At 45.6% G+C, this 15,232-nt stretch overlaps 1 protein-coding gene across 7 annotated transcripts in view; it reads right to left on the bottom strand.

Moving 5' to 3' along the window:
- PCGF5 (polycomb group ring finger 5) overlaps positions 1-15,232 on the bottom strand; it is a 60,807-nt gene that overhangs the window by 14,964 nt on the left and 30,611 nt on the right. For 5 of the 7 annotated variants that reach the window (XM_075258412.1, XM_075258419.1, XM_075258416.1 and 2 more), the window contains exons 2-3: positions 3,166-3,485; positions 237-333 (exon numbers count right to left, since the gene is read on the bottom strand). In XM_075258412.1, the coding sequence (XP_075114513.1) occupies positions 237-333; positions 3,166-3,352 (284 nt within the window). In that variant the 5' untranslated portion in view covers positions 3,353-3,485. The remainder of the gene's footprint in view (positions 1-236; positions 334-3,165; positions 3,486-15,232) is intronic. The other 2 variants (XM_075258414.1, XM_075258415.1) reach the window with 1 other exon arrangement.

The raw sequence follows: 15,232 nt of genomic DNA, 5'->3' as shown, positions 1-15,232 counted from the left end.
TATGGGGGATAATACTGTGTGCAGGGGCCACTATGGGGCATAATACTGTGTGCAGGGACCACTATGGGGGATAATAGAATGCGCAGGAATGCGTAGGAGGGGGTCGGTCGAGGTCTTCGGCACCAGTCAGGGAAGGGGGGAGGGCCATGTCAAAAGTTCGCCACGGGGCCCCGCCATTCCTAGTTACGCCACTGCCTGCATGTTAAATTTATAACATCAATTCACTAGCGCCATACCTTAGCATTTCTAAAGGGTTCGTTTCATGAACTTGAATTCCACATTTTGGGCAGTCATTGCTTTCTTCAAAATGCTGGACTATACAACTCTTGCAAACTAGAAGGAGGGAGGGAAAAAAAGAACAAAGTTAAATAGTATAAAATCAAACTAAATTAGCATACATTGAATTTAGTTAGAAATAAAGGCAGCATCTAACTGGTTTGTGTACTAACACTTTCAAAAGATATATACCGTATATACTCGAGTATAAGCCGACCCGAATATAAGCCGACCCCCCTAATTTTACCACAAAAAACTGGGAAAACTTATTGACTCGAGTATAAGCCTAGGGGGGAAATGCAGCAGCTACTGGAAAATTTCAAAAATGAAAATGGTCAGAGTTTTTGGGTGCAGTAGATGCTGGGAAAGGGGAAGGGGTGTTTTGGTGTCTGTCTGCCCCTTCCCTGAGCTTGAGGACTGTTTTTTCTTCCCCCACTTGGAATTCAGTCTGGCTGAATATAGGGGATCTGCAGTGCTCCTATTAACCCCTTCCCCACGGAACAGGAGCACTGCAGATCCCCTATATTCAGTAGACTGGGCACTTTCAGACACAGGGATACCTAATGTGTATGTGTCTCACAGTCATTTTCTACTTTTGTATGTATTCTAGGGAAAGGAGGGATTTAGAACTTTTATTTTTTTAAAAAAAAAATTTTTGCACTATTTTATGGGAGATTCTATACATTGATATTGTGGCTGGACATAGAACCCCCTCACCCTCCTAAAAAAAAAAAAAAAAAAAGTTACTCAAAAAGGAGGCCCAATTACACAGGAAAGATGGAACATGCTATTGCCTATTACGTCCAAAGGAGGGAGGAGTGTGAATACTCTGCCTTTTCCTCCCTTGCATAGAAAGACATGGGATGGAGACTTTATAGTATATATAAAGTGTACATGCACATTAATGCAAATAATACATTCGCTTGCTCCCATGACAGCCCAGTGCAGCAGCATAAGACTTTGTTGTATCCTCAGGGCACATACTAAACTCACAGCTTATTGGAAACCCTGGTGATAAATAAGATCAGGTCAGATTATTATTTGACCCCTAATAACTAATAAACAGATGTTTGCTATGGTTGTAATATTTAAAGGGAGTCTGTCAGGTCCAAAAGGTCTCCAAACTAATAATGGTGCCATATAGGGGGTTTTAGTTGGAGCAGAAACATACCATTGTGGCCAAAAATTGATGAAGCAAAGCAGTGTCAATTGAAGAAGTTGCTGACTGCATCATGGATGTGTAGGCAAATTTTGCAACTTGCCCCGCCTCCAATACACTTGCAGCCTTATTTGCATATGCATAAAAGATGATTACTTCTACATTGCTTCATCTGTGTGTGTCTACAAAGTTATGTTTCTGCTCTTATTTTCTAACAATCGTAACAATTTTGGTGGTTTTATATTGACTCCGCTGGAAGCTTTTCTTATCTACTTAAAGTTAACTCCCAGATATACCTGCTGTTATTTCTCCACCCTTATCTTAAAGTCAATGTTAGATCCATGTACGGCAGTCAATACGTATTTTGTAATCCTCAATATTCTTGCCAAAATTATCCAGGAATATGTAACCTAGCCTAAAAAATCCACTCTACAAGGCTACTCTATTCCTGATCTTTTGATTGTATTCCCTATTTCAGTGGCAGACTATCTAAATCTAGACTGAGGACACCAACTGTCCAGTCAAAATAGACCCAACATCATAGAGTGGAGGAGGGCAGTGTATCTGTCTGTACATCTACTGTGTGATGGCATGTCTACAGACAGGAGTGGGAGAAAATACAAGACATACACATTTCAATATTGGCCAATGTCAGGATATTATATACAACATTTGCAAACGAGGACCTGGCATTGCTCTGTCTGGTCTAGGTCCTGAATTTATTTCAAGGGCTGGAGTGGGGTTTGAATTAATTTTAAGGGTCTAATCTGGGGTCTGTGTTATCTTTTTTGCTGTATGATCAAAGGTTCAGATTCATTTTAATAGGTCTTGTCCATTTTAGATGGCTCCCCCTCCCCAGCATTTTTCATACATGATCGGTGCAAGTCTGACACCTATACTCTACCATGATAAGCTGATCCTGCTTCCTCTGGGTGCCAGAAGCATCAAAGACAGCTGGAAATGATCTTCTGTACCCCAGTACCACTACTACATAGTGGATAAGGCTGCAGCTCAGCGCCTATTACTGAATTAAGAATATAACTACGTCTATCTCCATCAATCTCTATAATTTCTTCTGCTCAGAGGCAGTCGGATCAACTGATTGGTACGGACCTCGGTGTCAGATTCCCACAGATCAGATATCAATTACTTATCCTGTCAATATGTCATTAATATGTTAAATCTTAAACAACCAAACCCCTTTAAGGGTATGGATCCTTATAGGGGTCTGGTTCAGGGTTTGAATATGATTAAGAGTTTGACCTTTGATTTAAAGAGTTAAGGGGTCTTAGTTAGGTTTTAGGAATGTCAAGAAAATGACAATATCCTATTGCTTTTGATCGGCTCAGACCTTCGCACGGCCACAGATCTAGGTAAATGAACCTTTACTAAAACTAGTAAAGTGCCTATTCTGTATAGATGGTTGCACACAGTCTTTTGCAGATACAATTTGTTACCTTAATATTGGGATATATTTTATAGTGCCAAATTAATAAATAAATGAGCTTAAAGAGAAGCTTTTATGGAAGTGTATAGGAAAAGCCTATGTAACAAACTGCCAAAAGTAGGAGGCATGCAAAACGTGAACATGTAAATTTGTCCCATACCCTGAACGATAAGATATAGTGTTACAAGTCATTCACGATAAGAATCTATTCAGACACAGGGTGAAAACATTACACTTGTGATCAGTCCTACAAGGACAATCTCTGATAAAATGTAATACTTACATGTGTGCAGGCACTCTGTGACTGTGGTTGGCTTGATCAGATAGCCTTTGCAGATATAACAAGTGATATACGGGTTGAATTCTTTTACAAAACGCCTTCTTTGGGTTGCCATTGACAAGATGCCTAGAGACAACGGATCCCTGGACACAGGCAGAGACTGAAGACTGGACCAGGATTTAAAGAGCATCAAACTTCTCACTTCTATTTCTCACATTTTTCTCCACGTGAGGGTTGTCCTTGAGATGAACCTTACTAAAATAATGTTCATTGCTTCGATTTGCCTTTGGCTGCTTATAGTGTGTTACACCTCCGGGTCCCTGCTGAGTGAGACACAAAGGATTAATTCTACTGTACATAATAGATAGAGATGAGCGAACACTAAAATGTTCGAGGTTCGAAATTCGATTCGAACAGCCGCTCAATGTTCGTGTGTTCGAACGGGTTTCGAACCCCATTATAGTCTATGGGGAACAGATACTCGTTAAGGGGGAAACCCAAATCCGTGTCTGGAGGGTCACCAAGTCCACTATGACACCCCAGGAAATGATGCCAACACCTCTGGAATGACACTGGGACAGCAGGGGAAGCATGTCTGGGGGCATCTAACACACCAAAGACCCTCTATTACCCCAACATCACAGCCTAACAACTACACACTTTACACACTCAATACCACCTCTCTGACAGTAGGAAAACACCTTGAAACATGTGTATTTGGCACTTGCAGTGAGGAGAGCTTGTCACCAGCAGTGAATTTGGCCCTTGTAGTAAGTTGAGGTTGGCACCAACATTTGTTTTGAAAATCAGGGTGGATTGAGCCTCTAACCAGCAGAGTTTGGGCAAATTCATGGTGGAGGGAGCCTCTAAAAACCCCAGTTTGGACCAATTCATGGTGGAGGGAGCCTCTAACCAGCCCAGTTTGGGCAAATTCATGGTGGAGGGAGCCTCTAAAAAACCCAGTTTGGACCAATTCATGGTGGAGGGAGCCTCTAACCAGCCCAGTTTGGGCAAATTCATGGTGGAGGGAGCCTCTAACCAGCCCAGTTTGGACCAAGTAATGGTGGAGGGAGCCTCTAACCAGCCCAGTTTGGACCAATTAATGGTGGAGGGAGCCTCTAACCACCCCAGTTTGGACCAATTCATGGTGGAGGGAGCCTCTAAACAGCCCAGTTTGGGCAAATTCATGGTGGAGGGAGCCTCTAAAAAACCCAGTTTGGACCAATTCATGGTGGAGGGAGCCTCTAACCAGCCCAGTTTGGACCAATTAATGGTGGAGGGAGCCTCTAAACAGCCAAGTTTGGACCAATTCATGGTGGAGGGAGCCTCTAAAAACCCCAGTTTGGACCAATTCATGGTGGAGGGAGCCTCTAACCAGCCCAGTTTGGGCAAATTCATGGTGGAGGGAGCCTCTAAACAGCCCAGTTTGGGCAAATTCATGGTGGAGGGAGCCTCTAACCAGCCCAGTTTGGACCAATTAATGGTGGAGGGAGCCTCTAACCAGCCCAGTTTGTACCAATTAATGGTGGAGGGAGCCTCTAACCAGCCCAGTTTGGACCAATTAATGGTGGAGGGAGCCTCTAACCACCCCAGTTTGGACCAATTCATGGTGGAGGGAGCCTCTAACCAGCCCAGTTTGGACCAATTCATGGTGGAGGGAGCCTCTAAAAAACCCAGTTTGGACCAATTCATGGTGGAGGGAGCCTCTAAACAGCCCAGTTTGGGCAAATTCATGGTGGAGGGAGCCTCTAAAAAACCCAGTTTGGACCAATTCATGGTGGAGGGAGCCTCTAACCAGCCCAGTTTGGACCAATTAATGGTGGAGGGAGCCTCTAAACAGCCAAGTTTGGACCAATTCATGGTGGAGGGAGCCTCTAAAAACCCCAGTTTGGACCAATTCATGGTGGAGGGAGCCTCTAACCAGCCCAGTTTGGACCAATTAATGGTGGAGGGAGCCTCTAACCAGCCCAGTTTGGACCAATTAATGGTGGAGGGAGCCTCTAACCACCCCAGTTTGGACCAATTCATGGTGGAGGGAGCCTCTAAACAGCCAAGTTTGGACCAATTCATGGTGAAGGGAGCCTCTAAAAACCCGTTTGGACCAATTCATGGTGGAGGGAGCCTCTAACCAGCCCAGTTTGGGCAAATTCATGGTGGAGGGAGCCTCTAAACAGCCCAGTTTGGGCAAATTCATGGTGGAGGGAGCCTCTAACCAGCCCAGTTTGGACCAATTAATGGTGGAGGGAGCCTCTAACCAGCCCAGTTTGGACCAATTAATGGTGGAGGGAGCCTCTAACCACCCCAGTTTGGACCAATTCATGGTGGAGGGAGCCTCTAAACAGCCAAGTTTGGACCAATTCATGGTGGAGGGAGCCTCTAAACAGCCAAGTTTGGACCAATTCATGGTGGAGGGAGCCTCTAAAAACCCCAGTTTGGACCAATTCATGGTGGAGGGAGCCTCTAAAAACCCCAGTTTGGACCAATTCATGGTGGAGGGAGCCTCTAACCAGCCCAGTTTGGACCAATTAATGGTGGAGGGAGCCTCTAACCAGCCCAGTTTGGACCAATTAATGGTGGAGGGAGCCTCTAACCACCCCAGTTTGGACCAATTCATGGTGGAGGGAGCCTCTAACCACCCCAGTTTGGACCAATTCATGGTGGAGGGAGCCTCTAAACAGCCAAGTTTGGACCAATTCATGGTGGAGGGAGCCTCTAAAAACCCCAGTTTGGACCAATTCATGGTGGAGGGAGCCTCTAACCAGCCCAGTTTGGACCAATTAATGGTGGAGGGAGCCTCTAAACAGCCAAGTTTTGGGAAATTCATGGTGGAGGGAGCCTCTAACCAGCCCAGTTTGGACCAATTCATGGTGGAGGGAGCCTCTAAACAGCCCAGTTTGGGCAAATTCATGGTGGAGGGAGCCTCTAAAAAACCCAGTTTGGACCAATTCATGGTGGAGGGAGCCTCTAACCACCCCAGTTTGGACCAATTCATGGTGGAGGGAGCCTCTAACCAGCCCAGTTTGGACCAATTCATGGTGGAGGGAGCCTCTAAAAAACCCAGTTTGGACCAATTCATGGTGGAGGGAGCCTCTAAACAGCCCAGTTTGGGCAAATTCATGGTGGAGGGAGCCTCTAACCAGCCCAGTTTGGACCAATTAATGGTGGAGGGAGCCTCTAACCAGCCCAGTTTGGACCAATTAATGGTGGAGGGAGCCTCTAACCACCCCAGTTTGGACCAATTCATGGTGGAGGGAGCCTCTAACCAGCCCAGTTTGGACCAATTCATGGTGGAGGGAGCCTCTAAAAAACCCAGTTTGGACCAATTCATGGTGGAGGGAGCCTCTAAACAGCCCAGTTTGGGCAAATTCATGGTGGAGGGAGCCTCTAAACAGCCCAGTTTGGGCAAATTCATGGTGGAGGGAGCCTCTAACCAGCCCAGTTTGGACCAATTAATGGTGGAGGGAGCCTCTAACCAGCCCAGTTTGGACCAATTCATGGTGGAGGGAGCCTCTAAACAGCCCAGTTTGGGCAAATTCATGGTGGAAGGAGCCTCTAACCAGCAGAGTTGTGGGAAAGCAGGGTGGAGGGAGCCTCTAACCAGCAGAGTTGGTGGAAATCAGGGTGGAGGGAGCCTCTAACCAGCAGAGTTGGGGGAAATCATGTTGGAGGGAGCCTAGTATTAGCAGAATTGTGCAACGCTTATGGTGGATGAGTATGAGGATGCGGAGGAATTGGAGAGGTTGAGTACAGACATGGAGTTTCATGTTGGGGTGCTTTACACAGGTGGGCACAAAAATGAAGGCTCTATCCAGTGGTGGTTCATTTTTATCAAAGTGAGCCGGTCGGCACTCTCAGCTGACAGACGGGTGCGCTTGTCAGTGATGATGCCACCGGCTGCACTGAACACCCTCTCAGATAGGACGCTGGCGGCAGGACAGGACAGCACCTCCAAGGCATATAGGGCAAGTTCAAGCCACAGGTCCAACTTCGACACCCAATACGTGTAGGGCGCAGAGGGGTCGGAGAGGACAGGGCTGTGGTCGGAAAGGTATTCCCGCAACATGCGCCTATACTTCTCACGCCTGGTGACACTAGGACCCTCCGTGGCGGCACTTTGGCGAGGGGGTGCCATCAAGGTGTCCCAGACCTTAGACAGTGTGCCCCTCGTTTGTGTGGACCGGTGAGAACTTGGTTGCCTACTGGAGGAACTGCCCTCCCTGCCGCCGTCACATGCTGGAAACATCTCCATCATATTCTGCACCAATTGCCTGTGGCAAGCATTGATGCGATTGGCCCTCCCCTCTACCGGAATAAAAGACGAGATGTTGTTTTTATACCGGGGGTCAAGGATAGCAAAGATCCAGTACTGGTTGTCCTCCATGATTTTGACAATACGCTTGTCGGTTGTAAAGCACCCCAACATGAACTCAGCCATGTCTGCCACAGTGTTAGTTGGCATGACTCCTCTGGCCCCACCGGAAAGTTCAATCTCTATTTCCTCCTCATCCTCCATGTCTACCCATCCGCGCTGCAACAATGGGACGATTCGAAGTTGCCCGGAAGCCTCCTGTATCACCATCACATCATCGGACAACTCTTCTTCCTCCTCCTCCTCCTCCTCCTCCTCCATTAAACGCAGTGAAGCGGACAGATGTGTGGACCTACTCTCCAGCTGTGACGGATCGGATGCTATCCCTAACTCCTCTGTGTGATCTGAGTTATCCCTGATGTCAATCAGGGATTCTCTCAGAACACACAAGAGCGGGATTGTAAGGCTCACCATCGCATCCTCAGAGCTCACCCTCCTTGTGGACTCCTCAAAGACCCGTAGGATGTCACAAAGGTCTCTCATCCATGGCCACTCATGGATGTGAAACTGAGGCAGCTGACTTTGTGGCACCCTAGGGTTTTGTAGCTGGTATTCCATCAAAGGTCTCTGCTGCTCAACCACTCTATTCAACATCTGAAACGTTGAGTTCCAGCGTGTGGGGACGTCGCACAAAAGCCGGTGTTGTGGCACATGCAGGCGTTGCTGGAGAGATTTTAAGCTAGCAGCGGCTACTGTCGACTTGCGAAAGTGGGCGCACATGCGCCGCACTTTCACCAGTAGCTCTGGAACATTGGGGTAGCTCTTTAGGAAACGTTGCACCACTAGGTTGAAGACGTGGGCCAGGCATGGAACATGTTGGAGTCCGGCAAGCTCCAGAGCTGCTACCAGGTTCCGGCCGTTATCACAAACGACCATGCCTGGGCCCAGGTGCAGCGGCTCAAACCATATTGCCGTCTCATCGAGGAGGGCATCCCTCACCTCGGAGGCAGTGTGCTGTCTGTCCCCCAAGCTGATCAGCTTCAGCACAGCCTGCTGACGTCTACCAACGCCAGTGCTGCAACGTTTCCAACTCGTAGCTGGGGTCAATCTAACAGCGGAGGAGGAGGCGGTGGCGGAGGAGGAGGCGGTGGCGGAGGAGGAGGCGGTAGAGGAGGAGGAGGAGGGGGGTGTTCTTCTCGTGTCCCTGCCAGGAATGTTAGGCGGGGAGACGAGGTACACCGGGCCAGTTTGGGAAGCAGTCCCAGCCTCAACTACATTCACCCAGTGTGCCGTCAGTGAAATGTAGCGTCCCTGTCCGCATGCACTTGTCCACGCGTCGGTGGTCAAGTGGACCTTTGTGCAAAGCGCGGAACTAAGGGCCCGCCTGATGTTGAGTGACACGTGCTGGTGCAAGGCGGGGACGGCACACCGGGAGAAGTAGTGACGGCTAGGGACGGCATAGCGAGGTGCCGCAGTTGCCATCAGGTCCAGGAAGGCGGGAGTTTCAACAAGCCGGAACGCCAACATCTCCTGGGCCAGCAGTTTAGCGATGTTGGCGTTCAAGGCTTGCGCGTGTGGGTGGTTAGCAGTGTATTTCTGCCGCCGCTCCAATGTCTGAGAGATGGTGGGTTGTTGTAAAGAAACGCCTGATGGTGCCTTTGATGGTGCAGGAGAAGGAGATAAGACAGGACCAGGGGAGGATGAGGTAGAAGTCAACAAAGTGGCGGAGGCAGATGAAGTGGTGTCCTGGCTCGTCCTCTGGAGTGCATCGCCAGCACAGTCAGCAGTGGCAGTGGCAGAGGCAGAGGCAGTGGCAGTGGCGTGAACGGCAGTCGGCCTTTGTCCTGCCGTTGCTGCCTGCCACTGATTCCAGTGCTTGGATTCCAAATGACGGCGCATTGAAGTGGTAGACAGGTTGCTCTTCTCAGAGCCCCTAATCAATTTCGAGAGGCAAATTGTGCAGACAACACTATATCTGTCCTCGGCGCATTCCTTGAAAAAACTCCACACCTTCGAGAAACGTGCCCTCGAGGTGGGAGTTTTTCGGGGCTGGGTACGAACTGGAACATCTTGGGAGATTCCGGGTGTGGCCTGGCTTCGCCTAAGCTGCTGACCTCTGCCTCTGCCTCTAGCTACCCTTTTTGGTGCTGCACCTGCCTCAACATCCACACTACTTTCCCCGCTTGACATCCCCCCTGTCCAGGTCGGGTCAGTGTCCTCATCATCCACCACTTCCTCTTCCAACTCCTGTCTCATCTCCTCCTCCCGCACAATGCGCCGGTCAACTGGATGCCCTGACGGCAACTGCGTCACATCATCGTCGATGAGGGTGGGTTGCTGGTCATCCACCACCAAATCGAACGGAGATGGAGGAGACTCTAGTGTTTGAGCATCTGGACACAGATGCTCCTCTGTTAGGTTCGTGGAATCGTGACGTGGAGAGGCAGGTTGAGGGACAATGAAAGGAGCGGAGAACAGCTCTGGGGAGCAGGGACAGTTTGGGTTATTGTTCTGTAAAGCTTCGGAATTTTGGGAGGAAGGAAGACAAGACTGTTGGGTAATAGGAGGAGAGGAGGCAGAGTCTGACTGGCTGCTGGACAATGTGCTGTAAGCGTTCTCTGACAGCCATTGCAAGACCTGTTCCTGGTTCTCGGGCCTACTAAGGTTTGTACCCTGCAGTTTAGTTAATGTGGCAAGCAACCCTGGCACTGTGGAGTGGCGCAATGCTTGCTGCCCCACAGGAGTAGGCACGGGACGCCCTGTGGCTTCACTGCTACCTTGCTCCCCAGAACCATTCCCCCGACCTCGCCCACGGCCTCGTCCACGTCCCTTTCCGGGAGCCTTGCGCATTTTGAATTCCTAGTTAGAAATTGGCACTGTATACCAGTAGTAAAAATTGTGGGTGCACGTAACCCCAATATATTCTTTGAATTCCCAGTCAGACACTGGCACTATATGGCAGTAGCAAGAAATGAGGGTATTTGTATTCCCAATATACTCTTTGAATTCCCAGTCAGACAATGGCACTGTATACCAGTAGTAAAAATTGTGGGTGCACGTAACCCCAATATATTCTTTGAATTACCAGTCAGAAACTGGCACTATATGGCAGTAGCAAGAAATGAGGGTATTTATAACCCCAATATATTCTTTGAATTCCCAGTCAGACAATGGCACTGTATACCAGTAGTAAAAATTGTGGGTGCACGTAACCCCAATATATTCTTTGAATTCCCAGTCAGAAACTGGCACTATATGGCAGTAGCAAGAAATGAGGGTATTTGTATTCCCAATATACTCTTTGAATTCCCAGTCAGACAATGGCACTGTATACCAGTAGTAAAAATTGTGGGTGCACGTAACCCCAATATATTCTTTGAATTCCCAGTCAGAAACTGGCACTATATGGCAGTAGCAAGAAATGAGGGTATTTATAACCCCAATATATTCTTTGAATTCCCAGTCAGACAATGGCACTGTATACCAGTAGTAAAAATTGTGGGTGCACGTAACCCCAATATATTCTTTGAATTACCAGTCAGAAACTGGCACTATATGGCAGTAGCAAGAAATGAGGGTATTTATAACCCCAATATATTCTTTGAATTCCCAGTCAGACAATGGCACTGTATACCAGTAGTAAAAATTGTGGGTGCACGTAACCCCAATATATTCTTTGAATTACCAGTCAGAAACTGGCACTATATGGCAGTAGCAAGAAATGAGGGTATTTATAACCCCAATATATTCTTTGAATTCCCAGTCAGACAATGGCACTGTATACCAGTAGTAAAAATTGTGGGTGCACGTAACCCCAATATATTCTTTGAATTACCAGTCAGAAACTGGCACTATATGGCAGTAGCAAGAAATGAGGGTATTTATAACCCCAATATATTCTTTGAATTCCCAGTCAGACAATGGCACTGTATACCAGTAGTAAAAATTGTGGGTGCACGTAACCCCAATATATTCTTTGAATTCCCAGTCAGAAACTGGCACTATATGGCAGTAGCAAGAAATGAGGGTATTTGTATTCCCAATATACTCTTTGAATTCCCAGTCAGACAATGGCACTGTATACCAGTAGTAAAAATTGTGGGTGCACGTAACCCCAATATATTCTTTGAATTACCAGTCAGAAACTGGCACTATATGGCAGTAGCAAGAAATGAGGGTATTTATAACCCCAATATATTCTTTGAATTCCCAGTCAGACAATGGCACTGTATACCAGTAGTAAAAATTGTGGGTGCACGTAACCCCAATATATTCTTTGAATTCCCAGTCAGAAACTGGCACTATATGGCAGTAGCAAGAAATGAGGGTATTTGTATTCCCAATATACTCTTTGAATTCCCAGTCAAACAATGGCACTGTATACCAGTAGTAAAAATTGTGGGTGCACGTAACCCCAATATATTCTTTGAATTACCAGTCAGAAACTGGCACTATATGGCAGTAGCAAGAAATGAGGGTATTTATAACCCCAATATATTCTTTGAATTCCCAGTCAGACAATGGCACTGTATACCAGTAGTAAAAATTGTGGGTGCACGTAACCCCAATATATTCTTTGAATTACCAGTCAGAAACTGGCACTATATGGCAGTAGCAAGAAATGAGGGTATTTATAACCCCAATATATTCTTTGAATTCCCAGTCAGACAATGGCACTGTATACCAGTAGTAAAAATTGTGGGTGCACGTAACCCCAATATATTCTTTGAATTCCCAGTCAGAAACTGGCACTATATGGCAGTAGCAAGAAATGAGGGTATTTGTATTCCCAATATACTCTTTGAATTCCCAGTCAAACAATGGCACTGTATACCAGTAGTAAAAATTGTGGGTGCACGTAACCCCAATATATTCTTTGAATTACCAGTCAGAAACTGGCACTATATGGCAGTAGCAAGAAATGAGGGTATTTATAACCCCAATATATTCTTTGAATTCCCAGTCAGACAATGGCACTGTATACCAGTAGTAAAAATTGTGGGTGCACGTAACCCCAATATATTCTTTGAATTACCAGTCAGAAACTGGCACTATATGGCAGTAGCAAGAAATGAGGGTATTTATAACCCCAATATATTCTTTGAATTCCCAGTCAGACAATGGCACTGTATACCAGTAGTAAAAATTGTGGGTGCACGTAACCCCAATATATTCTTTGAATTCCCAGTCAGACACTGGCACTATATGGCAGTAGCAAGAAATGAGGGTATTTGTATTCCCAATATATTCTTTGAATTCCCAGTCAGACAATGGCACTGTATACCAGTAGTAAAAATTGTGGGTGCACGTAACCCCAATATATTCTTTGAATTACCAGTCAGACACTGGCACTATATGGCAGTAGCAAGAAATGAGGGTATTTGTATTCCCAATATATTCTTTGAATTCCCAGTCAGACAATGGCACTGTATACCAGTAGTAAAAATTGTGGGTGCACGTAACCCCAATATATTCTTTGAATTCCCAGTCAGACACTGGCACTATATGGCAGTAGCAAGAAATGAGGGTATTTGTATTCCCAATATATTCTTTGAATTCCCAGTCAGACAATGGCACTGTATACCAGTAGTAAAAATTGTGGGTGCACGTAACCCCAATATATTCTTTGAATTCCCAGTCAGACACTGGCACTATATGGCAGTAGCAAGAAATGAGGGTATTTATAACCCCAATATATTCTTTGAATTCCCAGTCAGACAATGGCACTGTATACCAGTAGTAAAAATTGTGGGTGCACGTAACCCCAATATATTCTTTGAATTACCAGTCAGAAACTGGCACTATATGGCAGTAGCAAGAAATGAGGGTATTTGTATTCCCAATATACTCTTTGAATTCCCAGTCAGACAATGGCACTGTATACCAGTAGTAAAAATTGTGGGTGCACGTAACCCCAATATATTCTTTGAATTACCAGTCAGAAACTGGCACTATATGGCAGTAGCAAGAAATGAGGGTATTTATAACCCCAATATATTCTTTGAATTCCCAGTCAGACAATGGCACTGTATACCAGTAGTAAAAATTGTGGGTGCACGTAACCCCAATATATTCTTTGAATTACCAGTCAGAAACTGGCACTATATGGCAGTAGCAAGAAATGAGGGTATTTGTATTCCCAATATACTCTTTGAATTCCCAGTCAGACAATGGCACTGTATACCAGTAGTAAAAATTGTGGGTGCACGTAACCCCAATATATTCTTTGAATTACCAGTCAGAAACTGGCACTATATGGCAGTAGCAAGAAATGAGGGTATTTATAACCCCAATATATTCTTTGAATTCCCAGTCAGACAATGGCACTGTATACCAGTAGTAAAAATTGTGGGTGCACGTAACCCCAATATATTCTTTGAATTCCCAGTCAGAAACTGGCACTATATGGCAGTAGCAAGAAATGAGGGTATTTGTATTCCCAATATACTCTTTGAATTCCCAGTCAAACAATGGCACTGTATACCAGTAGTAAAAATTGTGGGTGCACGTAACCCCAATATATTCTTTGAATTACCAGTCAGAAACTGGCACTATATGGCAGTAGCAAGAAATGAGGGTATTTATAACCCCAATATATTCTTTGAATTCCCAGTCAGACAATGGCACTGTATACCAGTAGTAAAAATTGTGGGTGCACGTAACCCCAATATATTCTTTGAATTCCCAGTCAGACACTGGCACTATATGGCAGTAGCAAGAAATGAGGGTATTTGTATTCCCAATATATTCTTTGAATTCCCAGTCAGACAATGGCACTGTATACCAGTAGTAAAAATTGTGGGTGCACGTAACCCCAATATATTCTTTGAATTCCCAGTCAGACACTGGCACTATATGGCAGTAGCAAGAAATGAGGGTATTTATAACCCCAATATATTCTTTGAATTCCCAGTCAGACAATGGCACTGTATACCAGTAGTAAAAATTGTGGGTGCACGTAACCCCAATATATTCTTTGAATTACCAGTCAGAAACTGGCACTATATGGCAGTAGCAAGAAATGAGGGTATTTGTATTCCCAATATACTCTTTGAATTCCCAGTCAGACAATGGCACTGTATACCAGTAGTAAAAATTGTGGGTGCACGTAACCCCAATATATTCTTTGAATTACCAGTCAGAAACTGGCACTATATGGCAGTAGCAAGAAATGAGGGTATTTATAACCCCAATATATTCTTTGAATTCCCAGTCAGACAATGGCACTGTATACCAGTAGTAAAAATTGTGGGTGCACGTAACCCCAATATATTCTTTGAATTACCAGTCAGAAACTGGCACTATATGGCAGTAGCAAGAAATGAGGGTATTTGTATTCCCAATATACTCTTTGAATTCCCAGTCAGACAATGGCACTGTATACCAGTAGTAAAAATTGTGGGTGCACGTAACCCCAATATATTCTTTGAATTACCAGTCAGAAACTGGCACTATATGGCAGTAGCAAGAAATGAGGGTATTTATAACCCCAATATATTCTTTGAATTCCCAGTCAGACAATGGCACTGTATACCAGTAGTAAAAATTGTGGGTGCACGTAACCCCAATATATTCTTTGAATTCCCAGTCAGAAACTGGCACTATATGGCAGTAGCAAGAAATGAGGGTATTTGTATTCCCAATATACTCTTTGAATTCCCAGTCAAACAATGGCACTGTATACCAGTAGTAAAAATTGTGGGTGCACGTAACCCCAATATATTCTTTGAATTACCAGTCAGAAACTGGCACTATATGGCA

Source organism: Leptodactylus fuscus, chromosome 10 (assembly GCF_031893055.1).
Source record: "Leptodactylus fuscus isolate aLepFus1 chromosome 10, aLepFus1.hap2, whole genome shotgun sequence".
NCBI lineage: Eukaryota > Metazoa > Chordata > Amphibia > Anura > Leptodactylidae > Leptodactylus > Leptodactylus fuscus.
This window is presented reverse-complemented; position numbering and strand designations above follow the sequence as displayed.